The 26,615-nt window shown below is 51.3% G+C and overlaps 2 protein-coding genes across 3 annotated transcripts; one reads left to right on the top strand and one right to left on the bottom strand.

Moving 5' to 3' along the window:
• Window positions 1–13: 13 nt before the first annotated feature.
• Window positions 14–7,892, top strand: Actr1b (actin related protein 1B). 2 transcript variants are annotated; one of them, XM_047523450.1, is made up of 12 exons: window positions 15–246; window positions 435–578; window positions 2,054–2,118; window positions 3,547–3,622; window positions 4,579–4,704; window positions 5,041–5,165; window positions 5,405–5,621; window positions 5,743–5,835; window positions 5,938–6,112; window positions 6,419–6,480; window positions 6,678–6,718; window positions 6,864–7,892. In XM_047523450.1, the coding sequence occupies exons 4-12, from the start codon at window positions 3,566–3,568 to the stop codon at window positions 6,964–6,966; spliced, it is 999 nt and encodes a 332-aa protein (XP_047379406.1). In that variant the 5' UTR covers window positions 15–246; window positions 435–578; window positions 2,054–2,118; window positions 3,547–3,565; the 3' UTR covers window positions 6,967–7,892. The 2 variants fall into 2 exon arrangements, with proteins under 2 accessions (XP_047379404.1, XP_047379406.1); XM_047523448.1 differs by lacking the exon at window positions 435–578 and having other exon boundaries at window positions 14–246.
• A 4,801-nt stretch (window positions 7,893–12,693) lies between these two features.
• On the bottom strand, window positions 12,694–14,507 carry LOC124963339 (cytochrome c oxidase subunit 5B, mitochondrial). The gene is made up of 4 exons (XM_047523000.1): window positions 14,351–14,507; window positions 13,706–13,779; window positions 13,446–13,545; window positions 12,694–12,891 (listed from the first exon to the last, which is right to left on the bottom strand). Exons 1-4 carry the CDS (start codon window positions 14,451–14,453, stop codon window positions 12,779–12,781), a joined length of 390 nt encoding a protein of 129 aa, XP_047378956.1. The 5' UTR covers window positions 14,454–14,507; the 3' UTR covers window positions 12,694–12,778.
• Window positions 14,508–26,615: the final 12,108 nt, after the last annotated feature.

Raw genomic sequence — 26,615 nt, 5'->3', positions numbered from 1 at the left:
GGCGCCCGACGTCAATCGGGTCAGGTGGGAGCTGTGATTGGCCACCGGCCACCCTGAAAGCCCCGCCGGGCTTGCGTAGGCTGCGCGTTCAGGGGGGAGGGGTGCAGCATCGCGTCGGGAGTCGCAGCCGTCAGTGTCCGCACGCTCGCCGGTCCCTCCTGCAGCCCGCCTGCTGGGCAGGGCCTGCCCTGCCCGGCCATGGAGTACTACGACATCATCGCCAACCAGCCCGTGGTCATCGACAACGTGAGGCTCGGCAGCGGGGGGAGGCTGGGTGTCCCGCCCCCGGGGGTGCACGCGGCGGCGCGGGAAGGGACCCCAGCCGATCCCGGTTCATCCCCAGGTCACTGCGCGTTCGCCGCCCTGCAGGGCCGCTCGGTTCCAAGGCCAGGGCGAAAAGGCCACCTGGCCCTTTTACCTTGTCCTTGGACCAGCATCCCGCCCGCGCAGTAGAGCCCCTGTCCCGAACCCGGGAAGTCAGACAGCTGGAGCGACCGCCAGGCGTCCGTCCGGTGCACCTGTGCATCAGACCCGTGGACGCAACCCGGACCCTGCTCGGTTGAGAATAGAATCATTGGGCAAGTTTCAGCCCCAGCCCCTTTTGCTCATCCTTCTTCCCTGGCTCTGGCCACCTGGGGGAGGTGGGCTGGCATTTGCCGTTTTGCACACCCCTGGCCTCATCTTTTGGAGCGGGTTGACCCGGTGATATTTAAAACACTTACCGAGGGGTCTGTGCCCCGTAGCAGAAAATGCAGGTTACTCTCCACCAGACACATAAACACCATCACCTGGTTGGCCTCTTGGCGATTTTGTCCCTCTCTCCTTAACTACTCTTCTGTAGAGCAGAAATTCCACAGCCTGTGGGACAGTGGAGAGTTCAGGGCCACACTTTCTAGCAACGAGATGCAAGTTGGGGTCATTGGAAGCCTCAGGAAAGATGGTGTCTGGCTTCCCATGGCCTTGTCCTTCAGCACTGGGGCTCAGGCTTGCTTTCAGCTGCTGTAGGAAGATTTCTGGCCTCAGAGCCCTGACATAGGGAGAAGGGAAGGGTTCAGGTCTGTGAATCTGCCCCTAGCTGATGCTTCTGGTGTGCAGGCCTTGGAGTTTTTAATAATGACTCACTTCTGCTCTTTCTGGGGTCTGGCTCCCATCCGCATGACCCAGATGGGGGTCCCTGAATGGCCGTCTTTTTTGGAGTACCCATGTGGGCTGCCTGAGTCAGCAGGCAATGAACACTGAGGCTAGAACTGGAATTGGGGACATGCTGTCAGACAAGCCACTTCCCTTCTTGGTGGGCAAATGATTCACATAGGCTAATCAATAAGCCCATGAGTTCAGAGGGTGACCACTTGGCCCCTCTTGTCATCTGGCCCCTCTGTTATAACTAGGAGATGTCTATTTCTGTCCTTCAGACCCAGAGGGCTGTGGTGGAGATGGGTGGGAAGAGGTGTCCAGAAGCTGGTTCCCTCATAGTTTCTAGATGTAGGTTCGGTTTGAGTCCTAAGTCCAGCTTCCAGCCTGGAGCAGTGGCCGGACCAAGTTCTCTTGGGAGTCTCTGGGGAAGCCACTTGAGAAGTGCCAGTCCCTTTGTGTACCCTGTCATCTTCCCTGGCAGGCCCTGTATGTGACCCATGTCTGCTGAGGAAGGAAAAGGGGGGCAATTGGGGGAAATTGCCCTGAGGGTTTGCTTCTAGCTCTCTTTGGGGGGAACCAGCCTTAGAGCTTGCAGAGGAGGATGCACTGCATAGTTTCCCATTCTTTGTTCAGTTGACCTTCTGGTCTGGGTCATTGCTATTCATGAAGGTGGACTGTGCACTGTAGGATGTTTAGCAGTACCCCTGGCCTGTATCCACTAGATGCCACCAGAACCCCTCTTTTGTGTACCTTCTTCAGAAACTATACACTGCCAAATGTTCCCACACAGGGACACAGAATCACACCCAGTTTTACAAGTACTTGTAAATACTGGTCCTCTGGGCAGGGTCTGTGGCCTCCTCCCTGGCCCACTGCCTGGAGGTGAATGTCAGGAGCTAAACATTGTTTTTCTTTGCAGGGTTCAGGGGTGATCAAGGCTGGCTTTGCGGGAGACCAGATTCCCAAATACTGTTTCCCCAACTAGTAAGTGTGACTGGGGCCGCAGCCCTTCCTCTTCTGTTTGCTTCCTGGGAGACCGCCAGCCCTGTGTCACGGCTCTCTTCTTTGAGGACAACTCTTGTCCCTCTCTGCAAGGGAAACACCAGATATGTGAGGTTAACCCCACCAAGAGGCTCTGAAGAGACCAGGGCCTTGGGTTCCCCTTCCTTTGGGGTCTCTCATCTTTGTCTCCCTGAGCCAGCGTGGAGGAGAAGCAGCCAGCATTGCCCTGGGGACAGGGTGTGGCGGCAGCAGCGAGAATAAAAGGGCGCTCTCTCCCAGGGGACAGCTGAACAACGTAGAAAGAGTTGGCAAGCCTTCTTCCCTGGAAGTGTTTTGTGGATTTTAATCTTGGTGTTGGCATTGAACCCAGGTCCTCGGCAAGGCTCAGCTCTTCCCTGATCACTACCTGTGTGTGTTCCCCTGGAAATGGTTTCTTCAGGGCTTGTTTGTTTTCAGATTCCAGGAAATGTTTGTTTTTGTTTTTGAGACAGGGTCTTGCTGAGTTGCTTAGGGCCTCGCTAAGTTGCTGAGGCTGGCCTTGAATTTGCGATCCCCCTGCCTCAGTCTCCTGAGCTGCTGGGATTACAGGCGCTACCATACCTAGCCTAGGAAATGTTCTGTTTAGTCAAGAAGGAGCTTTTCCTGTGTGCGTCCATTGGACACAGCGGTCTTTCCCTGTGTGGTGCTGGACCATCCCTAGAGCGATGCCATCCCAGAGGGCACCTGGAGTGCTCCACCCCTCCAGCCCATGAGGGCAGTTTCCCTCCTCAGCGCCTCTTCTCCAATCCTGGAGGCTCTGGAACTAGTGACCTAAGGCTGGGCAGAGCAGGATCCTAAAGCCCCCAGCGTAACTGGCTACACCGAGAACCCCAGCCCGGTGTGGGGATTGAGCCAGTGGGGCACCGGCACGGCTTCAGCTTGCCTCCGGCCCTCGTGGGTGTGATGAAGGGTTCCTGTTGATGTGGGGGAACCTGGGTCATGTTTTGGAGTGGTAGCTCATCTAGCAGTAGCTCTTAGTTTCCAAAAGCCGCATCTCTGTTCCAGAAGCCCTGGCAGTAGGACGAGGCCACACTGAGTGAGAGAGGGGTGCCCAAGGGAGCCACCGCCAACTTTGTGGGACCATCTCCCCTCAGTCTGTAGAAGGTGGCGACAGCCCCCTGAAGTCAACAGTGCAGGCTAAGTCATTGCCCTGCAGAAGGCTGACCCTCTGCCAGGCTGGGCCATACAGGGATCCTGGCGTTCAGGCTCTCTGGAAGGGAGACCCGTCCTCGGGTCCTGGGCACCCCTGCTGTCCAGGCCCACTCCAGTCCCGCAGCCCATAGACCCCATGTGAGTCTGTGCCCTGTGGCCACACCCGGGTCCTCTGGAGACCGCCGTCGCCCCCCACTCACTCATCTTGCGTCCTTGCAGCGTCGGGCGGCCCAAGCACATGCGGGTGATGGCTGGAGCCCTGGAGGGAGACCTCTTCATCGGACCAAAAGCAGAGGTGACCGTGGGGCCTGGCTTTCCCTGGGCCTGGGGTCCAGTCAGAGTGCTGGCCCTTTTGCCAGTGCACTTGTGGCCCCAGCTGAGAGGCGGGGTGGTGGTCTGTCTGGGGGCACGTCTTCAGACCTCTTCATGTCCTGTCTTTTAGAAGCTCTTTGGAGACTACAGAGGAAATAAGTGATTATTAAAAGTGACTTCAGAGTCAGCATGACCCCGACACGGGCGGGGAGCCACCGCTGGCACTCGCTCCTGGGAGAGCCCCCAAGTTACTGCACAGCCCCTCATCATGCCCAGACAGGCCCTCGGGGAGCCCGCTAGGGTGGGGGAACCGGCCCAGCTTGGGCAGGTGCCACGTAGGCACCAGGGGTGCCGGGTGGGACTTGGGGGAGTGTGGGCATGGATCTGGGCCCCAAGGGAGGAGGCCTGTGCTGGAGGAGCAGACCTGGGGCTGCAGGATGCGGGTCAGTAGGAGCCACAGTTGTGGGTGCGAGAAGCTGAGTGGCGCAGTGAGGGGGTGTCCCCGAGAGGATGTCACAGCAGGTGGAGGCGGCCTCTCTGGGGGAGAGCCAAGGGCTGGGGCAGGCAGGTCAGGATCCCGGAGCAGCAGTGGGCACTGGCCTCCACAGGAGGGCTCTGTGCTGACAGGAGCGGGGGCTGAAGCAGGTCAGGGAGTGGGGAGCGCGTGGCCAGCGGGCGGGAGGAAGGGGCGGCACGGCTGAGGGGCAGGTTGCGGTTTCCTCTGGTCCGCAGCCAGCTGAAGCTCACCGAACGCTGAGAGCCAAGACACTGTTGGGCACATGCGCCCGTTCCTCATCCAGCTCCTGCCAGGAGCAGGGGACAGCCAGTGGGCAGGGCAGCTCTACTGAAGGCAGAGGAAGGGGGCAGCTTCCAGGAAGGCCGGAAGCAGCTGCTGGGGAAGAGCCTGGTGCCACATCCTGCCTTTCCCGCTTCCTCCAGGAGCACCGGGGGCTGCTGGCCATCCGCTACCCCATGGAGCATGGCGTGGTGCGGGACTGGAACGACATGGAGCGCATCTGGCAGTATGTCTACTCCAAGGACCAGCTGCAGACCTTCTCTGAGGAGGTGTGACGGCCGGCCCCTCGCCCCAGGCCCCAGCGTTCCCGGCTGAGCCCTGTCCCTCTGCGTCCCCCCGGCCGGGCTTCCCCTGCCTGCCTGCCTTTGGTGGTGCTGCTGGCGCTTCCCTGTGTGTCTGTGTGCCCACACAGCCAGGGGCAGCCAGGCAGAACTTTCCAGAGCCAGATCTTTGGAAGAGTACCTGCCACAGATAACAGGATGGAGCCCTCAAAATGAGCAGGAGGCGGCAGCCGCCTGTGCAGGAAGCAGGGCTGCAGACTGCCTGGCGGGGCCCCTGCGGCCTGGCCCGTGGTCCTCCGCATGCCCCACTCCCGTCTCTCGCAGCACCCTGTTCTTCTGACGGAGGCCCCGCTCAACCCCAGTAAGAATCGCGAGAAGGCGGCCGAGGTGTTCTTTGAGACCTTCAATGTGCCGGCCCTGTTCATCTCCATGCAGGCCGTGCTCAGCCTGTGAGTGCCCCCGGGCCCCCGGTCCCCCTCCGTCCCTGCTGTCCTCCTGCTTGCAGTGGCCAGGGGTCTGACTTCCCCGGAGGAACAACCCCTTGCTGCCTCTACTGACTGCTCCTTTAGGAAGTCCTTCGTACCACTTTTCCAGCACAGATAATGCAGATGTCCCAAGGTCCCTCCCAGGGGTGAGGAGGTCCCCAGGCCTCAGTGGCTGAGGTGAGGGGATGCTGACCTGGTAACAGGTATGCAACAGGACGCACGACAGGAGTGGTTTTGGACTCTGGGGACGGGGTCACTCATGCTGTGCCCATCTATGAGGGCTTTGCCATGCCTCACTCCATCATGCGGGTGGACATTGCTGGCCGTGACGTCTCCCGCTACCTCCGGCTGCTTCTGCGCAAGGAAGGAACTGACTTTCATACCTCAGCTGAGTTTGAGGTCGTCCGGACTATCAAAGAGGTGAGGGGTCAGGGGACATGAGGACAGCCTGGGGAAGGGGCCTGGGACTGAGGTGCAAGGTCAAGCCCTGGCTGCAAGTGTCCCGTTCAGCCTTCCGAGGGTTGTGTCCCTGCCCCCCCAGCGCGCCTGCTACCTGTCCATCAACCCCCAGAAGGATGAGGCTCTGGAGACGGAGAAGGTGCAGTACACCTTGCCGGACGGCAGCACGCTGGATGTAAGTGACCAAGGGTGGCACTGGGTGGCCGCCAAGGCTGGCCTGGAGGAACGGGAAGGCCGGCTTCTCTGGGGCCTGTCTGCCCAACCCTCTGCTCCAAAGGTGGGGCCCGCACGCTTCCGGGCCCCCGAGCTGCTGTTCCAGCCGGACCTGGTGGGGGATGAGAGCGAGGGGCTCCACGAGGTGCTGGCCTTCGCCATCCACAAGTCGGACATGGACCTTCGCCGGACGCTGTTCGCCAACATCGTGCTCTCGGGAGGCTCGACGCTCTTCAAAGGTGCTGTGGCATGTGGCAGGGCACTGGTGGTGACAAGACCAGAGACCAAGGCAGCTGGGCCCTCTCACCCGGGAGCCAGGGATGTGGTGGTGCTCTGTGGGCCCATTTTTTTTTAGACACTAAGATTTCAAAGTAAATATTTACCTGGTGACTAGATGACACCTTTACGAGGTCTGAAATGTACTGGTGGGGCGTCAATGAGGAGGAGGCTCTCTTTTTACCCTGAATCCTGAAAAGAACTGCAGAAAGAGGCCCGGGGCGTGGAGGTTGGACTGGACCCCAGGCCCAGCATCCTTGTGTCCACAGGTTTCGGTGACCGATTACTGAGTGAAGTGAAGAAGCTTGCCCCGAAGGACGTAAAAATCAAGGTGAGGCTGTGGAGACCCCGTGGGGCACAGGGTGCACGACCAGCTGACCCGGGGAGGAGGGGTACAGGCGCAGCCTGCGTGCCTCCCTGCTCGACCCCCCATCCTCCACCTCAGGCCCTCGTGGCCCGGCCTGCGCTCTGGGAGGAAGGCTGGCTGCTGGTGGGGCTGGGCGGTGACACAGCTTCTGCTCCCACTAGATCTCGGCCCCTCAGGAACGGCTGTACTCCACGTGGATCGGGTGAGGCGGGGCTCGGGGAGGCTCTGGGAGGGGACCGCTTTGCTCTGGCCCAGGCAGGTGGAGGTGGGGGGTCGGAGCTCTGAGTGCCAGAGGGTGACTGGCCCAGGCTGCAGATCACAAGAACATTGTCTCTGCGTCCTCACAGGGGCTCCATCCTGGCCTCACTGGACACTTTCAAGAAGATGTGGGTGTCCAAAAAGGAGTATGAAGAGGACGGCTCCCGTGCTATTCATCGCAAAACCTTCTAGTGCCCACGGAGGCAGAGCACGCTGGGAGAGCGGGAGGAGAGGAGGAGAGGGGGGCCAGAGCCCTGAGCCCTTCTGGTCTGGACTCACACTCCAGACTTAGGGTCCCCTGCATGCCCTGAACCCCCGGGCATGGGGTTAGCAACACCCCCTGCAGCCCTTGCCTGCACACAGTAACGTTTAGCTGCATGGTGGGCGCCTCAGGCTGGAGCGGAGCCCCCGGGGAGCCCGCGCTGGTGGTTCTGGGCGTCCCCTTGCTAGGGCAAGCTGGGCCCAGGGTTTCTTGCTCTGACTTTTGGAGCTGCTTCCCCTAGCTGCAGGGCCAGACACCCAGATACCGCATGTCCTCTGACAGGCTCCCAGGCAGGGCCAGAATGCCTGGCTGCCTGGGAAGCAGGCCAAAGGAGGGACAGCCAGCAGCCCCTCGGTGCAGTGAGGCACCACAGTGTCTCTTGCCACCTCCTTTCCCCGACTCGACGGGGCAGTCCAGACCCTCGCACGCTTTGCCCTCTGGCCTCCTGGACAGTGTGCCCTGGCGTAGGGCTGAGAACCAGGTAGTCTTCCATCCCCAGCAGGCAGCTGTGGCCCAGGGTGGGAGTGGCAGAGCCACGGGCAGCCAGGGCTCGTGTGTGTCACTCTCCCCATCTAAGCACCTCACTGACTGCTGCTCCCTCTCCTTGGCCCCATACCCTGGACGGGAAAGGGTTAATGGCCTCACTTGTCAAGGGGAAGCCACTTAATCAGGAGTCGGACCCAGAGGTGGTGGGGGACATTTCCTCCTCCTACCTCCCTCTAGAAAGGTCTTTAGGTGGCCAGGGCCCCATCTCCCTCTCCCAGATCTGTACAATAACTTAACACAGTTGCCTGGAAAAAAAAAAAAAACTTTTGTAAATCATTATAGTAATAATTATGACTAAGGCCCAGAGTGTGGCTGTGTTCTTGTGGCTCTGAGTGCCGTTGTTTGCTCACCATCCTGGGGACTTGCAGAGAGACCAGCGGGACTGCACAGGCACTGCTGTGGCCCAGAAGCCTGAGGGTTTCGGTGGTTGGCAGGGCAGCGTGGCAGGGAGGCCCCAGCAGGCTGGGCTCATTGCCTCCTTGCTGTGGCCCACCAGGAAAGGCAGAGAAGGTGGCTCTGGGTCCTGGACAGGTCCTAGGCATCACATCCTCACCTACTCTGCGCACCTGTGCATGCCGCCTCAGTGGGGCCACACTGGCCAAGCAGCCAGCCAGCAGTCATCAGCTCAGGCAGTTTGGGACTGGCAGGGAGTGCCGCACTGGGCTGCGCAGGAGGTGCGGGAGGCAGCGGGGCCCGACAGGCGGAGGTTTGCGCCTCGGGTAAGTACGTGAACACCCACAGTAGCTCTGAGGGTGCTGAATGCTTGAGGCCACCGTAAACGACATCTGTCCTCACCCCAACGAACGTACAGGCTTTGGGGGCCACAAGACAGGTACGCAACCCAACAGGTGGGTCAGACTGATTTGTGAGGGCTCGGGGTGAGCCAGGTAACGGGAACGTTCTAGGCAGAGGTAAGAGCTGAGAGGTGGGGCAGTGGGGCCGGAGAGGACAACTCAGGAATGGGCAAGTGGTCTCTGGCTCTAGTGTGATTGAACTGAGGACTAGGTTGGACTGGCATGAGCAGGGCCTGGAGAGGGTCACTGGCCATGTCACGGGTGCTGGGCAGCCAGCCATGGCGAATGTTGACCAGAGCAGTTGGCGTTGTTCGGGGCTGAGGGCCACCGAACTGAGATCAGGTGGGAGGGGAGGACTGGGTGTCTGCTGCACATTTTGTGGGACCTTCAGGTCACAGCAGTGTCACAGTTTATACCACGAGCCCTTCCTGGTAGCCCTGCAGGCCAGCTCTTACCGTAGGGTCCTGTTCATGGGTCTGCTGATGAAACCACCCGGGTCTGAGCCTGATCGCTTGGCTCCTCGCCCCTCCAGCCTCCCCCACCCTGTCAGTTGGCAAGCGGTGGTCTTCTGCCATCCTTTTCCCACCTGTCCTTTCTTTTCCATTAGGGCCACTACCACCTAGCTTACGACCACCGCTCCATCCTGCCCTCAGACCGAATGCGGCGTAACTTCACACTCCACGTCAAGCAGTCCTCTACTGCCTGCTGAAATCAAGCCCAATTGGAGTGGGAGCACGGTGTTTGATTCCAGTCCCGTGGGACTATTCCTTCTCTGTCTTAGACCTACCCATCACTGTGCCCTGCTTTGCCTGCCAGCTTCCACTCATGCCAGTCTCCACCAGAATGACCTTGCCGCATATCTCAGCCCGATGCCATATCTTCCCTGCACCCTCTTCCAGCAGGGATGGGCTAGAGTTCAGGCTCTGCCAGGCTGCTCTGTGGCAAAGCTGCAGGTGTTGGGGCAGAATGGCTGAAATGAGCCTTGTGTTGGACCTGGTGATGGAACACACACGCTGAGGCAAATGCATGTGTGAGCACACCAGGGTTACAATGTGTACATGCAGTTCTTAACTGTTTGCTGGCAGGGCCTAGAAGCAGTGAGCATATCAAGTGTTGGGTCTTGGTCTCCAAATGCCATTCTAAAATTCCCTGGGACAGGGCAAAAATAACTGAATAAATACATCCATGGGGAAGAAGAGAACCCTCCCTGCTCCCCTCCAATAAATGTAAAAGGAATAATGGAGAAAGAAAATCACTGCTGGGCAAACAGTAATAATTGTTGCAGGCAAGAAAAGATGCAAAAATTAGTGGGCAAAAATAGGATATTTGCATTGTGTTGGTGTGTGCACATGAGGTTAATTACAAAAGGAAAAATGTTTATTTATGGTGGAGAAACCTAGTAGACATTACCTTTACCAAATGATCAAACTTTATAGCTCCAGTGACAAGTCATTGTCTCTTGATGAGGAACTGAGAGAGGCCCAGCTTCACCTGTGGTATTCTTGCAAAATGTCAGTTGAACCAGGCGCCAGCAACAGGCAAACCCAAACTGAAACCAACAGACCAATCCTCTTGTTCAAAAGTAACAGGTCATGAGGACAAAGGACCAAGTGAAACATGAGACCCTGGGTTGGAAAAAGGATTTTCCAAAAAGCCAGCAAAATCCCTATGAGAACTCTCAGCAGCTTGGGAGGCTTGAGGCAGGAGGATCCCAAGTTCACAGTCAGCCTCAGCAATTTAGCAAGGCCCTAAGCAACTCAATGAGACCCTGTCTCTAAATAAAATACAAAAAAGGGCTAGGATGTGGGATGTGGGGATGTGGCTCAGTGGTTAAGTACCCCTGGGTTCAATCCCTGGTACCAAAAAAGAAAAAAAAAAGGTCTATTGGTGAATGAACAGTAAGGACTCTATCAGTGATAATTTTCTAGGTTCAGTGACTATACTGTGCTTCACAAGGGAAAACCTGGGGGACAAAAGGAGTTGGGCTCTACAGCCAAGTGGCCTGGGTTCACAATCTTGACTCCATGGATTGCTAGCTGCATGATCCTGAGCATTCCCAGGCTTGCCATCTCTAATCTGGGAGTGATAATAATGGCACCTACCTCATGGGCTTATTAACAGCCTGGAAGATGAACCTAGAACATTTTGTACCAGAAAATAAAATAAGCTCTGAAAGAATGAGAGGGACATATCAAAAGGCCACAGGAGCCAGTTTGAAGAGGTTCCCACTGACCAAATTTGGAACAAGTGAAACATCAAAAAATAAATGAGGGCTGGGGGAGTAGCTCAGTGGTAGAGCACTTGCCTAGCACATGTGAGGCACTGGGGTTCGATCCACCACATAAAAACAAAGGCATTGTGTCCATATACAACTAAAAAAAATTTTTTTTAAATAAATGAGTTGCGGATGACAATCCACTGAATAAGAAAACACGAAACCATACTGGTAAAAATAAATTGAAAGTGTAATGGAGAACAAAGTGGTAACACCTCCAAGTACTGGCCTACAAGGTATTTATTAAAAAGCAACTTCACAGTGGAGAAGCCTGGCAGACATTAGAGCTTAACTAGGTGACCAAAGCAAACCTCATGAGCAATGGAGTAAGTCAGCACCATGTGCCTCCAGGCAGGACACCAACCTCAGTGGCACTCCTGCCCAAGATGAGTAACCCGAAGCCAACCGTGAGGAAACATCCAAACCCAAGTTGTCATTCACAGCCGTGCCAAGGTCAGGAGGCTCAAGAAAACTGTCCTAGACCCGATAACCAGAGACAACATTTGACTCTGACTCAGCCCTTTTGCTAAAAAAGATTGGAACTTTTAGCAAAACTTTAATAGGGCATAAGGATTACGTGATCAAAATATATGAACCATACTTTCCTGATTTTGACAGTTATGTTGTAAATATCAAGAGAATGTCTTTGTTGGTGTGGTGGCTTATGCCTGTAATCCTAGCAACTCAGGAGGCTGAGATGGGATTTCAAGTTTGAGGCTGTCAGCAACTTAAGGCCCTTTCTCAAGATTTCAAAAAAGGGCTGGGGATGTAACTCAGTAGTGGTATCTACCTTCCATATCTGAGGCTCTGGGTTCAATCCCCAGCACTAAAAAAAAAAAAGACAAAAGACAAAAGACACCCTGGAATGTGAAGAGGCATAAGATTAGCATCTTTCAAGTGGTCCAGGAAGAAAGTTCCTCATTCTGTATTTGCAGACAATTTATCGAATACCATTGAAGTGAAGCCTGTACTTATCCTTGGCAATGGAAGATGGGATTCAATTTTTACACAGCTAAAAAGCCATAGGTTCAGATGGAGCCCACCTCTACCTAGGAGCAGAGGTTTGATCCTCCTAGTGGGGGACTTTAGTTTCTTTCTCATGTGCTCCTAATACTGCCATATGTATCTCTAAAGCATAAGAAAAAAAAACTCTAAAAACACACCTAAAAGTTTAATAAATGCCTAAATATCAAATACCCAGAGTTTAAATTATTCCAGATCTTTTCTTTCACAATGTTGAGAAAGGGTCTCGCATGTTGCCAGGCTGGTCTAACTCCTGGACACAAGTGGTCCTCCCACCTGAGTCACTCAAGTGATGGTACTGTGGACTTTATTCAAAAAGAACACTGGAGATAAGTACAGGGACCACTACAGTGAGGTCCTGCAGCGGGGTAAGAGACCGAGCCCAACTCCCACAACTGTTTTTTCTCAAAATTAAGACCCAAGCAACGTTCCCACACTGTTGATTGGTTTCACTCCATAGGTTCTCCCTACTTTTTCCCCCTCTACACCTCACAACTTAACCTGGTCTTTGGTTTCTGAAATTATCCCACATTCTGAATTTTGCTACTGTCATCCCAATAAACTTGTTTTGAAGTCAATCCCTCAAGATTTAAAAGTCACCAAAGCTTTTCTGAAAAGGTCACCCTGCCAGTACTACCTGCCAGGCTCTGTACATATATTACTTCTAACACCTGGCAAGGTACCTTTTTGCAAATGTAACCATCTTGAGAACATGCTCATGGTGACACGGCCCAATGATAAAGCTAAGGTCATCAGCCTGCAGTCAGCCTGACTCCATAGGCCATCCTTTCCCCTGTATGAGGTGATCCCAATCACAATATGGGGACTGAACTATGGCACGCTAAGCACCACTCCACCACAGAGCTACACAACCAGCCCCAATCTATTTTTATTTCTATTTACTGAGCACTGATGGTATACTTTAAGTGGATGACAAGTAGTATTAACAGTTAGCTATTCCCAAAATACAAGCTATCCGCGCCTACCCAAAAGTACAGAAAAGAAAATAAGACTAGCCATCTGTGGGAGGAGCCACTGCAGTGGCTGGACTTTATTGGAAAGAAGAAAGTTTACAGCACATCCTGAGTAAGTGAGCGCAGAGGCTCAGTGGGCAAACTGGTGGGGAACCAGCTTGTAGTGGGTTCCACAGTTTGGGCATCGCTGAGTCTCGCCTTTGTGCACCCAGAACCAGATGACAGCACTGTTGTCCTCTTCACCTGAAAGGGAAAAGGATGCTGAAGATCACCTAGCCTAGAGAGACTTCTAACATCAATCTCTTTCCCTCAACCGCATCTAAGACAACTATGGTTGACATCTTAAGAAATCAGTTCAAGCTCTTCTCCTGCCTTTTAGATGAAGAAACTGAAGCCCCCAGTTTACCCATGAGTGAACTAACATCAAGTTCTAATAATTTCTTTGCCTACATGGAATCCCAAAGCAGGGTCTATACTGGAATATATACCTAGTCCCTAAAACAGTGCCTGGCCCAGAAATAGTATCATCTGGATGAATAAGTATCATCTGAATGAATACTACTCTGTGACGCACTTCCAGTGAGCCAGTCTTACTGCTGTTCTGTATCTTTCCAGTAAGTACAATTTATTCATGCATGAGGCTTGAGAGAGTCAGAGCTCCAGAACAACTAATCTGCACACCTATCCTCTTTACACACATACAGTCCCACAAAAAGGTCTGAAGCAGCTAACAGACATCCTGTACAGTAGAACATACTTTTTAAATGGACAAGAAAATATAGAGATGAGATACTTACAGATGCAACCCACAATTCGCTTGTTGGTGATAGATGGGACTAAGTTAGGGTCTTCCTTGGTGCCTGAAGCTGCCTTTGGGGGAAGTATATTATATGGGTCCTGAAAAAAGCAAGAGCGGAGCCATTATGTCAAACGAGTCCCATCCCTCCAGAAGCACAGGATTCCCCCAGTCACCCTTCTAGAACCAAATATCAGGAAAGGAGTCTGATCCCATCCAAGACCATGCGCCCCACAGAGGACGCAAAAAAGAGTTTCTTACCAGTCCCTTCCTTGCAGCCATCATGACCTCCCTCTCCAGTCCAGTGGCCTGCTCATCATCAGTAGGAATACCACCTAAACAAAGATGCAAGGTTTATGATTTTCACTGACATGAAATCAAGATTCAAAAAAAAAATACACACTAAATGATCAGGATGGAAAAGGCCACACATAAACTTATGCATAAGTTATAACGGGCTCACAAGTTCTTAGCTATCCATATCCATGGTTACCAAAGGACCACAGGGTTACCATCCCAATATGGCAGCACTAACGGAAGCATTTCTTCAGAGAGATCAATGGTGGAACACTTTTCTAATAGGATATCGATCAGTTCGTTCGGTTAGGGGAGGCAAAGCTTTGAAGGGCGGCCCAGGCCCTCCCCATCCCGGCTGCAGCCCCCGCCTCCACAAGGTCACCCGACACTCTAGTTAGGACCCTTTCCCACCAAGTCAGTTTAGTGCGCGGTGGCGGCGACCGCCCGAAATGACTGGGAGATGCCCGCGGAGCCTAGGACGCTCTGGGCCCTGAAGCGGTCAGTGGCGCCCCGAGGAGCTACGCCGCCAGCACCGCTTTGCTGCCCCAGCACCGACCACCCCGGGAGAATAACGACTAGGGTCCTTGGCGCGCCCGCCGTGCCGAGTACCTCCAGAAGCCATGGAGCGCACGGCAGCCACGCCATTGGGACCGCGGGCCCTCAGGGCCTGCGCAGCCAGCGCTCCTGCTCCGCGAAGTAACCTTGAAGCCATCACGCCAGCTTCAAGCAGCTGCACTTCCGGGAACAGAGGCGAAATGGGCGGGACTTCCGGGGGGCGGGATTTCTCCTCTCAGTTTTCCGCTTCCTCTGCCTGCCCCCGCAGTCACGTGGGAGAGGCGGTGCTGCGCTTGCGCAGTCCTGCCTGTCCCTTCGCTGCGTGGCCCCGGCGGTATGGAGGATTTCAGGGTCTCCACAGTGAGCCTCTCGAAGTCCGGGGAGATCATTTTGGGTCGCTGGGACTCAGTGTGCCTACCACATTGAAGTTCCTGATTGGCGCAGGAGCCGTGCTCCTGTAGCAGAGGCGGCTGATGCGGGTCTCAAGTCCGCGCCTGTCAAGACTTGCTGGAGCGCCCATGATATAAATTTGGGAGTGGCTCTGTGTGCTTTGTTATGCTCGTGAATCGCGATGCGTCTCGCCTGGCCCCCACTCCCAGAACTTGGACGGGCCCACCCGCAGGCGTAGCTTCAGTTTTCTGTTACATCTGTACCGTGGGAGGAGCGGAGCAGGGCAGATGTGGACTCCTCCCGGGAGTAAAGTCCTTCATGACGTGCAGTGAGCGGAGGCCACTCCGCTGTTAGCCCAGGCGGAGGTTAGGAGGAGGAGCAGCAAGGGAAGTTGACAGTGGGTACTGGAGTCAGAACGTGCTGTGGCCAGTTATTTATTTAAAACGGGTAACATCTTCCGTAGCTCCCCATTGCCCACAGGGAAAGTGCACAAGTCTCCTCTAGCATGATGAACCCTTGAGAACCTTAGCGAACGCCGTGCCCTCCATCCCACTGTCCTAACATCTCTGAAACAGTCTGGTTGCATGCCAAGTCTGTCTCCCGACTGGATTGAAAATCCCTTCGATTATGCTCTAACTTTGAAGTCTCATTGCCTTGCAGAGACACGGCATATAATAAGATCTGTTAATTCTTAGTATATTTTACTACTTAAAACAATGTACACAATCAATTTATAGGGCTCCTCTTGGCCCACTGAGGTCACTTTGAGGCAAACTGGACAGTACTGAAGTCCCAGGTGTTCCCATCTGTTCCATGCAGTTTACATTTCTTTGCAGGAATACATCTGGTATTCCAGGGTGTTCCCTCCACCAAGAAAATAAAATGATTTCTATTCTGAGACCAAAAATTTCTTGATCCTCTTTGAAAGTGGGTTTTGCTGTGCATGGTTCCACTGTTAACTTTCTTCCGTCACACTGCAGCCTCTCCAAATTAAGTCCTCCCCCACAAAAAAAATGAGGAATGTTCCTCAAGGATTTATAGTTGATTTATACCTGTGGTTAGGTGTTTGGTGAGGGAAAAAAGCATTGATGTAGAAAACACCTAGCTCCACCAGGTAGCTCAACCCGTCATATTTTCCTTGTTTGGGTAACCATCTTCTCATCAGTAAAACTAATATTAGACTAGGTTAGTGTTTCATAAAGTGGGTTCCATAGAATGCAAGTCTGAAGATACACTGTTTGGAAAAAGGACTTGATCAAAACGGGGAAGTCCTGCACCCAATGACCACCCTCTTAGATATACACACTATCATGTTAAAGGCTCTGATTAGGCCTGCACCAAAGACTCGTGTTTAATTAAGCTGTGGTTTAAACCAGACTTTTTTCTGTTTTAACTATCTACCACCTTCTGTTTTGAGTATCTACCACCTGCCCCTCAGTAGACTAGTGAGATAGGCAAACTGATATGTTAGGATTCCCTGCTGCCTCACCATAAGACCATATACTCCAGACTATAAACTGAAAATCAAGTTTAGGCTTGTTCCTTGCCTTCACAGTCAGCTTTCCTAATAATAGGAAATTTTTGCGGGCCCATGTCCAGCTCAGGAAAACCCCAGACTCACTCAGATTATTCAGATTGTGTGGGAGAGCACCAATATCAGGACCAGGCTGCAGGGGGTCCCCACTCATCCCCTGCTGCCTCCAGCTGCCACCACCCTCCACTCACACCCTTGCCCCTAAGGTCTCCTTGGGAAACGGTTTAGCTTGGGGAACAGTCTGCCATTCCTGTTCAGTCATTGTCTTTGCCAAAACAATAATAAACTTTTATTGAATTTTTTTTTACTTTATAGCATAATTCTTAGTTGTCAAAATAAATACACATGGCATTAAGTCAACACAGATGTGTAAGGAAAAAACAGTTTGATGTTTGTTCTTTTTTTCCTTTCTTCATGCCAGGGTTTCTCAACCTCAGCACAATTAACATTTGGGGGTTGGAAACTTTGCAGGGGGCAGGGGAGGGGCTGTCCTGTGTGGGTCTGTAGGATTTAGCCTCTGTGCCATTCATGAACACTCCCCAGTGTGACAACTAGAAATGTCTTCAGTCATAGTCATGTGTCCCTGAAGGACAAAAATCACTCCTGATTAAGGTTCCCTGCTCTTAAGAAATACATATATGGGAAGTTTCTTGAAAACTTGAAAGCGTTTCTTGAAAGCGTGGTGGCGCGCTCCTGTAGTCCCAGCGACTCCAGAGACTGAGGCAGGAGGATCCTGAGTTGAAGCCAGCCAGAGCAATTTAATAAGACCCTGAGAAACTTAGTCTCAAAATTTAAAAAAATTTCAAAAAAGAACGAACGAGGGGCTGGGGTTGTGGCTCAGTGGTAGAGTGCTCACCTAGCAGGTATGAGGCACTGGGTTCAATCCCCAGCCCCACATAAAAATAAGTGAATAAAATAGAGGCATTGTGTTCATCTACAACTAAAAATATTTTTTAAAAAAGACGAGGGATTTAGCTCAACACTTTAAGTGTGATATCCAGTACCAACACAAAAACAAAGCCCAAATATGTGCATATGTATATGTATACACATATGTATATGTGCACATATATATGTATATATGCGTGTATATATATATGCATATATAAGCAGATGTCAAAATGTATTTGTATGCAAAATAAAAATGCAACCTATTATTAGTAAATTACCTTTTTCATTTAACAAAACATTTTGTGAACATCCCTCCAGATCAGGACGCAGATCTAGCATTTTATATCGTCCATGTGCAGTATTCCGTACTATGAATATACTACGATGTACCCAACCTACCCCCTCGGTGAATGTTCAGGTTTCTAGTGTCTTGTCTTGCAAACAATGCTGCAGTGCACGTCTGTCTGTGTGCCTTGGCCTTATATTCTGGAGCCTTTGCTTCTGAGGATTTGGTGAAAGGCTGTTGCGTCCAACGTTTTCGTGCACTGCCGGATTGTTCTCCCTGAAGTCTGGAGCGATTCGTGCTCCCTCCAGGAGGGTGCACATCTGCTCCCGCCTTCAAGGAGAGTTACTGGGCCTTTGGCCAAGTTTACACTGGATGCGTGAAAAAAATGAGATGCTGTTTTGATGTGAGTGCTCAATTCCCTGACTCCTAAGGCAACCGCGCATCTTTCAAATATTTATGGATTATTTGCATTTCCTCTGGGCTGTGAACTGCTGGGCTCAGCCACTCAGGCAAACTTCTTAACCTCTTTTGCCTTAATTTCATTTTCTTTTTGTTATTATTATCATGTAACAAGTATACACACTAGTGGAGTTTGGTGTGATATTTCCACACATGCATCCAGCATGCACTGATCAAATCCAACTTCCTTCTATTCCCTCACCTCTCCACCACACCCTTCTCAAACTCTAGTAATCATTAGTCCTTCAGTTCCACCCAAGTGCCTATCAATTGTAAGTTCTCAGTAAATGTATTACCTTAAAAATCATCCGTTCAGCTGGGCGCAGTGGCGCATGCCTGTAATCCCAGCGGCTGGGGAGGCTGAGGCAGGAGGATTGCAAGTTCAAAGCCAGCCTCAGCAACTTGACAGGCCCTGAACAACTTAGCAAGACTCTCAAAATCAAATCAAATCAAAGAGGGCTGGGGATGTAGTTCAGTGGTTAAGTACTCCTGGGTATCAAAATAAATTCTCATTCATTGTATTTATAGTTGCTTATATTTATCTAAAGGAGATCTGGAAGGATTCACCAGGAACTAAAGCTGTTCTGTCCGTGAGAATGGAGAGGTGGGGGTGGGGGAAGGAAACTAGGCAGAAGGGAGACTTTTCACTTCCTACCTCTTAGGTTATTGTTATTAATATTAGTAGTTATTATTATTTTGTACCAGGAATTGAACCCAGGGGCATTTAACCACTAAGCCACGTCCCAATACCATTTTGTTTTTTATTTATAGATAAGGTCTCACAAATTGCTTAGGTCCTCACTAAGTTACTAAGGCTGGCTTTGAACTTGTGATCCTCCTGCCTCAGCCTCCACAGCCGCTGGGATTAGAGGTGCACAACACCGCACCTAGCACACTCTTCTAATTATTTGATAAATAATATGATCATTTTCAAAATTGGCTATTGATGCTCATCTTTAGGGGAGTTGTTTATCTTATTGATTCTTCTTGAACATTAGGGAAAGTATATTGAGTCCTTTTCACCAGCCAAGGTTGGTCACTTTTCAAGAGTAAAACCCAGTTTCTGCCATGAATCAATGGCAAGAAAGAGGCCCTGTGTGTGGCAGAGGGGTGGGGGAGTTGTTCCTGGTTTGAGCAAACTCCATAAAGTTGAAGTAATGGGGTCAAAAAAGGATCCGCCCCACACACCTATAATCCCAGCTGCTGGGGAGGCTGAGGCAGGAGGATCACAAGTTCAAAGCCATCCTCAGCAAGAGTGAGGCGCTAAGCAACTCAGTGAGACCCTGTCTCTAAATAAAATATAAAATAGGGCTGCGGATGTGGCTCAGTGGCTGAGTGCCCCTGAGTTCAATCCCTGGTACTCACCCAACCCCCGCACTCCCCCCCCCCCAAAAAAAAACGGTCTTCATCTTTGTTTCTGCTGCCTGAGGAGCAGCTCCAAGCCCTCGTGGGCCTGAGCACTGGGGAATGAGCGGGGCCCATTTGTCATCATGGCCAGGGAGAGGGGCCGCTGCCCACAGGCCTGCTGTGCTCCGCCATCAACCCAGGACAGCTTGGATGCCAAGGACCCCTCTGGAGGCCTGAGGAAGACAGGACAGAGCGCCCAGACCTCCTGTGAGCTTCAGGTCAGAGTGAAGAGCAGAGCGTTTCACATGCAGACAACACGAATCCAAAAATGGGTCACCTGGAATTGCTCTCAGCACGGGGCCTGGCTATAGCAGGGCTCAGAGGGCTCAGAGGAGGCTTTTTATGTAAATTTTTTTTTTTTTTTTTTTTAATTTTAAGAAACAAAAGAACCCGGTGGAAGAGCAGAGCATCTCAGGACACCTTCCAAGACCCAGGACTCTCCTCCTCCCTGCTGACTCCCAGCCCTATTCCCGGAGTGCCACTGATCCCCCCATGAGTCCCCCTGGGAAACCAGCAGCCCTCTCTCCCTCACCTGCTCTTTCTCCCCCTTCTTCTCCTTCCTCCCCGTGGAAGACCCCCTCCTTCAACCTTCCACAGCCTCCTGCTGTTTACGGAGGCCCAGGAAGGCCTGAGGGAGCTGCGGGGGATGGCCACTGGTGAGGCTGACCACCCTAGGCATGGTGGCATCTGCCACTGGTGAGGCTGGCCCAGGCAGCAAAGGGAGAGTGCAGACACCAGTCAAGGCCAGCCTCTCCCCTCCCACCTGCGAGCTGCAGCAGCCAGCCCAGTCGACGACCAGAGGGTGAGGGTTGCAGCTGTGGAGGACAGCTGTGGAGGACAGCTGTGGAGGACAGCCCCAGGCACAGCAGCAGCGAGAAGGGCAGAGAACGGCTGCAAAGGCACAAGCTGGGTTAACAGTGCTGTGCGCTCTCAGGACAGACCTGGGCATGTGATCCGGTCACACTGCCACTGGCAGGCTCAGTTCCTTGGCCCTTGCCCCACTGGTACCCAACACCGAATGTGCCCAACCATCTATTCTCTTGGGTTTTGCTTCCAAAGGACTTAGCACTGCTGGCAGCACTATAGGCTCACGATCAGATCGATCGTCACCCCTGGTGAGACCTGGAGGTTGGGAGCCCGGAGCTTCTTTCATCCACTGAGCCTAATCCCCAGCCCTGCCTACCTTGTAGGCACTGCAACAGCCTCCATCCCTCCTCTTCCTCTTCCTTCATCTCTCCCCTTGGGTCTTTGAAAAAAAAACCAAAAAACAAAAACCCCTTCAGGCCTCTCCTCACCAAGACTGCCCTTTACCTGCCAGCTATTTACTTTCTCCCTGCATCAGGCACCTTCCCTCTGCCTTCAAGGATGCTGAGTGTCTTAGTCCATTTCTGTTGCTACAGCAAAACACCTGAGGCTCAGTAATTTGTAAAGAAAAGAGGTTTATTTGGCTCGCAGTTCTAGAGATCCAAGTTGCTGAGGGTGGCTTTGAAATTGCCACCCTTTGAATTGTGTCATCCTCCCAAGTCACTAGGATTACAGGTGTGTGCCTCTGTGCCCAGCTCTGTGATTCCATTTAAACAAAATATCCAGAAAAAACTGAAGCAGTAGTGCATGCCTACAATCCCAGTTACTCAGGAGGCTGAGGCAGGAGGATCTCAAGTTTGAGAGCAGTCAGGGTGCAAGACGTTGTCACCAAGTAATATTAAAAGGACTAGGGAGGGCTGGAGTTGTGGCTCAGTGGTAGAGCACTTGCCTGGCATGTGTGGGGCTCCTGTTTCAAACCTTTCCAACTGGCGCAGCTTCAGTTCTTTGGACACTGAGCTTAAACTGGGTTCTGCCACCCCCGAGAGGTGCTCCGTGGAGTCCTGCACTCACCTGTTGGTGAGTGACGTCGCTGTCCTACTCGGGCCATCTGCATTCCTGTCTTTGCACACTCTGTTCCCTCTTCATTGGTGCGTTCCCTACTTTCACAGAGGACTTGCCGATCCCCACTCAGATGCCAAGACTCTGCATGATAGCCGACATGAGAAATTACTTTTGGAATTTAAATTCAGGAAAAGAAAAGTCTATTTGTTTCTCTGAATGCTCCTTGTGTTCCCACTCCTTTTCTTTTTTTGAGCCTTCATTAAAGTTCAGGGTCAGACTCACTGCTTGTTCACAACAATCACATCAGACTTCCTGAACAAAATCGGGCTCTTCCTTCTCTTTGCAGTTTCTGTTTTCTATCGTTTCTCTAATAACTGTTTTTGTTGTTGTTGTTGTTGTTGTTGTTGTTGTAGATGAACAAAATACCTTTATTTTTATGTGGTGCTGAGGATCAGGTGCCTCACGCTGGCTAGGCAAGCGTGCTACCCCTGAGCTACAACCCCAGCCTCTCTAATAGCCGTTTTGGAATCAGGCAGTAGAATATGGGGGAAAGGCCTGGGCTCCGGAGTAAAAGACACACAACTTCAAACAGCCCTGGCCTCACGCCTGCAGAACAACTGCTTAACCCCTGCGAATCTCCAATTTCCCTTTTTTGGTGTCAAAAGACAAAATTACAACAAATCTAGTTCAAAGATCTTAATTGGCTCTTATTTGTGATTCCCGAATGAGGGCAGCATCTGAGTCCATAAAAAGAATGTGTGTTCCAATATGCTGAGCAGAGAAGTTTGGTTTTATAGAAGAAAAGGGCTGAGGAAAGCAGAAACCGAACAAAAAGTGGATTGCTTGCTTCAGTTACTTTCCTTATAGATTTAAAACTGAGGGGACGCCCTCAGCATGCCAGCTCAGGTAAACTGTCCCCTTTTAATGAGTTGCTGTGAAGCTCCTATTGTTGTTGTCTTAAGGACTGGTTTCCAAGTTCAGAGTTCAGTTTGATTAGTGGTACCTCGCATGAGTGTCTCGATTCTGGTTTGTTCTGGTCTGCTGGGACCTCTGCACAGGAGGCTGTTCCGAAACAAAGGCCTCCTATGAACTGTATTTCGCAGTAGGAGTGTCCTAAAGGTTAAATCACAATGTATATGGTACACGTAGCACATAGTAGATGACCAATAAATGGTACTCACATGAAAAGGAGACTATAAGTGAATAAAATAATTCAAAGCATCACTCTACCAGTCGAGTTTTTTGGAAGGATAAGCCTTCACTCACATAGGGTGACTTGGAAGGAGCAGGGTCACCTTGCCTACTATCTTCCTCTGGGAAAGATGATTTTTTTTCCTTTGAGATGGGGGTCTCAAAGTGAGGACAAGCCAGGCATATTGGCACACACCTGTTATCCCAGTGGCTTGGGAGGCTGAGGCAGGAGGATCTCAAATTCAAAAGCAGCCTCAGCAACTCTGTGAGACTCAGCAAGGCCCTCAGCAACTTAGTGAAACTGTGTCTCTAAATAAAAAATAAAAAGGGCTGGAATGTGGCTCGAAGGTTAAGCACCCCTGGTTTCAAGTCCCACTACCAAAAAAAAAAAAAAAAATGAGGACCAAACCCTGAGACCAAACGTGGAAACACAGGCCAACACCAACAAGACCCTTGGGCTTGATTCCAGTTCTCATTATCCAGCTTATGGCTATATGCAGGGCAGGTGATTTCAAGCCTTAGCTCCTACATCTGAAAAATATTTCTAGTAATAGCGGTGTCCAGGCTGCTGTGAGGATCAAATGAGGTGATGTTTCTGGAAGCAATTTGTACAATGAAAAAGGATTATTCTTGTATAGGTTATTATTCTCAATTTTGCCTGGGGTCTACTGTCTCTTTATATTAAACTTTCAAAGGGTGCTCATTAAATGGATTCACCTAAACATTTAAAATGGTAGCAGTTCTCCAAAGAACAGGAAGGAGTTTTGAGGGGATGCTGTCAACCTCTTCAAGATTTCTTGTGACAGCTGTAAGTTAGATGAATTAACGGGCCCAAACTCCTGGAGGAATCCATCAAAAGAAGTAAAGGTCAAGTAGTAATTGGGAAGACGTGCAAACACACCAAGCAGCTGCCTTCTGGCGCATGCTAGCCTGGCCTCAGAAGTGGGGCTCCCTCTGGGGACAGACCTTGCCAGATTGCTAGCCACACTGTGGCAACTCAGCCCTAGGGTCCTGGAGGAGCATTCGTTAGTTATCCATGATGCTTACTTAAAAATCAGTTTCCCAGAGTTTAGGGTGGGAATTTTCACTGATGACAGAGTTGGTTGAGGCTAAGGCAAAAAACAAAACAAAACAAAAACAAAACAAAAAACACGTGTAAATGGCTTAGCTCAATGCCAGATACAGTGCCAGGGTTCAACCAATATTTGCAGTGTGACTCTGGGGGCCAACATGCCCCGAAGCTCATGCACACACTCGTACTCACACAGGTACACGCCCAAGAGATCAAAACGTGGCACAAGTGAACCCGTAGTTATGAGCCGAGTGCACTGCACACTCACGACTGTGGTATCTCAACTCTGGAAAGATCTGGACGGTCTAGTGGTCTATGGTCTGTTCCAGATTCAAGTCTTGATGCCACCTCTAGTGTCCTCCGCAAACGTGCCTCACTGTCCTCAACCGTAAGACGCAAGTCAGGGTCCCGAGGCTGCCTGACTTCACAGGCAGACCCCACCACAGTCTGGGATGACGTCACACATCGGCGCGTGGCCTGCAGGGGCGTGGCGCACGCGGGGCGTGGCGCACGTACGTCCTGCGCGGGCACGTGGCTGCCCACGTGGCTGCGCACGTGACTGCGTGGGTTCCCAACTGCACATGCGCTGCACGGCGCCTGTTGCCCGGCCAGGTGCAACGTCTCGGCGCACAGGCCTGGCGTCCTGTCCCCGCTGCCTGCCGTGCTCCCTGGTGTTGGCCTCCTGCCCGTGCACTTCACGCCCTGCCTTGAAGGCTCGGTGTCCATCGCAGCCCAGACGGAGGGATCTGAGGCTCCACTTGACAGGTGAGAAACCGAGGCCGAGGATCCGGGGCCTGTGGGGCCAGTGGTGGGCGCACGGCCCGTCCGTGACCCAACCGGCCATTTAACGCCTGTGTTTCCTCGGAGCCGGTCCCGTGCTGGGTGCAGGGGTGGCCCACACCACAATGGCCTGGCCTGACCCACTCCCTGAGCCCTGATGACAGGCCTCGTCCCCTGTGCCAAGGCCTGGCTTGTTGAGATGAACCCCCTTCAAACTCACTTGAAAAATGGCTTATGATTTGGTTGACTGGGCCTGTTGTATTTTCTTTTCTTTTAAAGTTTGAACTTAATTTTAATTTATTTCGGTGGTAGAGCTATATCTTCCTCCCTTTTTATTTTTTATTTTGAGACACAGTCTCGTTAAGTTGCCCAGGTGGCCTCAAACTCTCTGTTCCTCCTGCCTCAGCCTCCCCAGTTGCTGGAATTACAGGCATCTACCTCTACTTCAGTGTATTTTCTTTCTTAATTATCTCCAGGGCACAGACGGTATGCTCTTTCCATAAAGATTTTCCATTCCCAGTCGCTGCCCACTTTGATAGATGTGGAGTTTATGGCACTGAAGACTGTTTTATTTTCTCTGTGGATAAAACTCATCTCATTTCATCTTTCAGATTGTGAGCTGAGTGCTTGCTGACCAAACCACTGGCCTTACTAGCATCCCTAGGCTACTAAGTATTTGTTTTAAAAGGACAGATATAAAACATGGTGTTAGAAATAAGGCATCTTTAGAAAGCAATATCACAGAAATAGGGCAACTGTAATATTCTGAATTAATCTTGGCTCCTTTGACATCAAAGCTTACAGCACTTTGGATTTCATAATTGTTTGGCCTCATGGCTATACTTTGAGATAGATTATTTCATTTTACTTATAGAACAAAGAACTGAGGTGATGTGTTGAAACCACACTGTGAGACCACAGTGGAGACTGGGGGAGGTTGGGAGGGAGGTTGAACAGCACAGGCTCAGGGTTTGGGTTTGCAGGATTTGGAGAGGAAGCCACAGTCCCTGGGCTGTATTTGAGAGGGACATATATGGCTGAACCAGCCAGGGGCACTGAGCTTTAAGAGAGTTGCTGGGGTTGTAGCTCCATGGTATAGTGTTTGCCTAACATACCTGAGGCACTGGGTTCTATCCCCAGCATGTGCACGTGTGTGCACACACACTTATATATGTACACACGCATCATAATACACATATTTACATGCATGCATGTATATGCATATATGTGCACACATACATGCGTTTACATGTATACACATGTATGTGCAGATATTACACAGACGTTTATATGTATACACATACACATGTACACACATTTGCACATATACTCACATAATGTGTACACTTATTTGCATGTATGCATACATATGTACACATCACTCATGCAACATTTGTATGTATACACATGTACACACATCACACGTACACATTTGCGTATATACACATACAGGTACATACACATAACATCTCTGCATATATACACGTGTACACATTACATATACACACGTTTATATGTATATACACATTATACATACATGTACATATATGTGTATGTGTGCACATCACACACATTTGCATATGTGTGCACGTGTACACAACATGCACACATTTGCATGCACATTTATACACACATGTACACATTGCAATACACACCTTTACATATATGCACACATATACACATGTATGTACACACATCACACACATTTGCATATACGCACATGCACATATTACACACATACACGTGCATGTACGTGCATTCCACATGTACACATGCGCTTGTATACACATCACACATTTGCATGTATACACGTGCATATGTACACACATCACATGCACACATTTGCACATATACATACACGTACATGTACACACACATCACACATACACACAGTTTGTATATATACATGCACAAATAATTGCAGTCCTTTGGAAAGAATCCAAGTGAGACTGAGGAAGATCTGGTCCTGGGTGTCTGGTTGGGCCTTAGGGCCTTGAGGAGAAGGGAAGTAAATGTTCCTGTGTCCCCAGTTGATGGTGCAGCACCTCTGTCCACTGCTGTGTTTGAGTCCTGACACCTGGCGTGCAGGCCTCGAGAGTGGTGGGCTAACCCAAGGGATTGTCTCGCACTGACTCCAAGACGCATGGTGTTCACGCGACAGCTCTGAAGTTGGGTTGGGTCCCATTATCAGTGGTGTCTTTCCTTGTGTCACCTTTCACTTGGTGACCTTTTGTCTGTCTCAGTGGCTCAGTACGTCACAGAGCCCTGAAAATCACTGGCAGTTTCCTCCAGGGAAGGAGGTTGGTCAGCTGTCATGGCAGTTGATTGCAGATGTCAGAGATGGAGACTTAGGCCAGAAAGATGGCCTCTTATGCAATTGTGTTACTCTTTCTTCCTCTTTGAAAATGTTTGTTTTCAAGAAAGGTGAAAGAAGGGCTTGGTG

Source organism: Sciurus carolinensis, chromosome 13 (genome assembly GCF_902686445.1).
Source record: "Sciurus carolinensis chromosome 13, mSciCar1.2, whole genome shotgun sequence".
NCBI lineage: Eukaryota > Metazoa > Chordata > Mammalia > Rodentia > Sciuridae > Sciurus > Sciurus carolinensis.
Note: the sequence above shows the minus strand (reverse complement) of the source record. Positions and strands in the feature narration are given on the sequence as shown.

Bases quoted from the DNA above. Each gene is read 5' to 3' on its own strand.
- Actr1b (XM_047523448.1), top strand. From the start codon at position 199: ATGGAGTACTACGACATCATCGCCAACCAGCCCGTGGTCATCGACAAC. The intron at 2,119-3,546 runs GTAAGTGTGACT...GCGTCCTTGCAG, and splicing joins AAATACTGTTTCCCCAACTA to CGTCGGGCGGCCCAAGCACA. The intron at 5,166-5,404 runs GTGAGTGCCCCC...ACCTGGTAACAG, and splicing joins ATGCAGGCCGTGCTCAGCCT to GTATGCAACAGGACGCACGA.
- LOC124963339 (XM_047523000.1), bottom strand. From the start codon at position 14,453: ATGGCTTCAAGGTTACTTCGCGGAGCAGGAGCGCTGGCTGCGCAGGCC. The intron at 13,780-14,350 runs GTACTCGGCACG...ATCTTTGTTTAG, and splicing joins GCGCTCCATGGCTTCTGGAG to GTGGTATTCCTACTGATGAT. The intron at 13,546-13,705 runs GTAAGAAACTCT...TGCTTTTTTCAG, and splicing joins TGGCTGCAAGGAAGGGACTG to GACCCATATAATATACTTCC.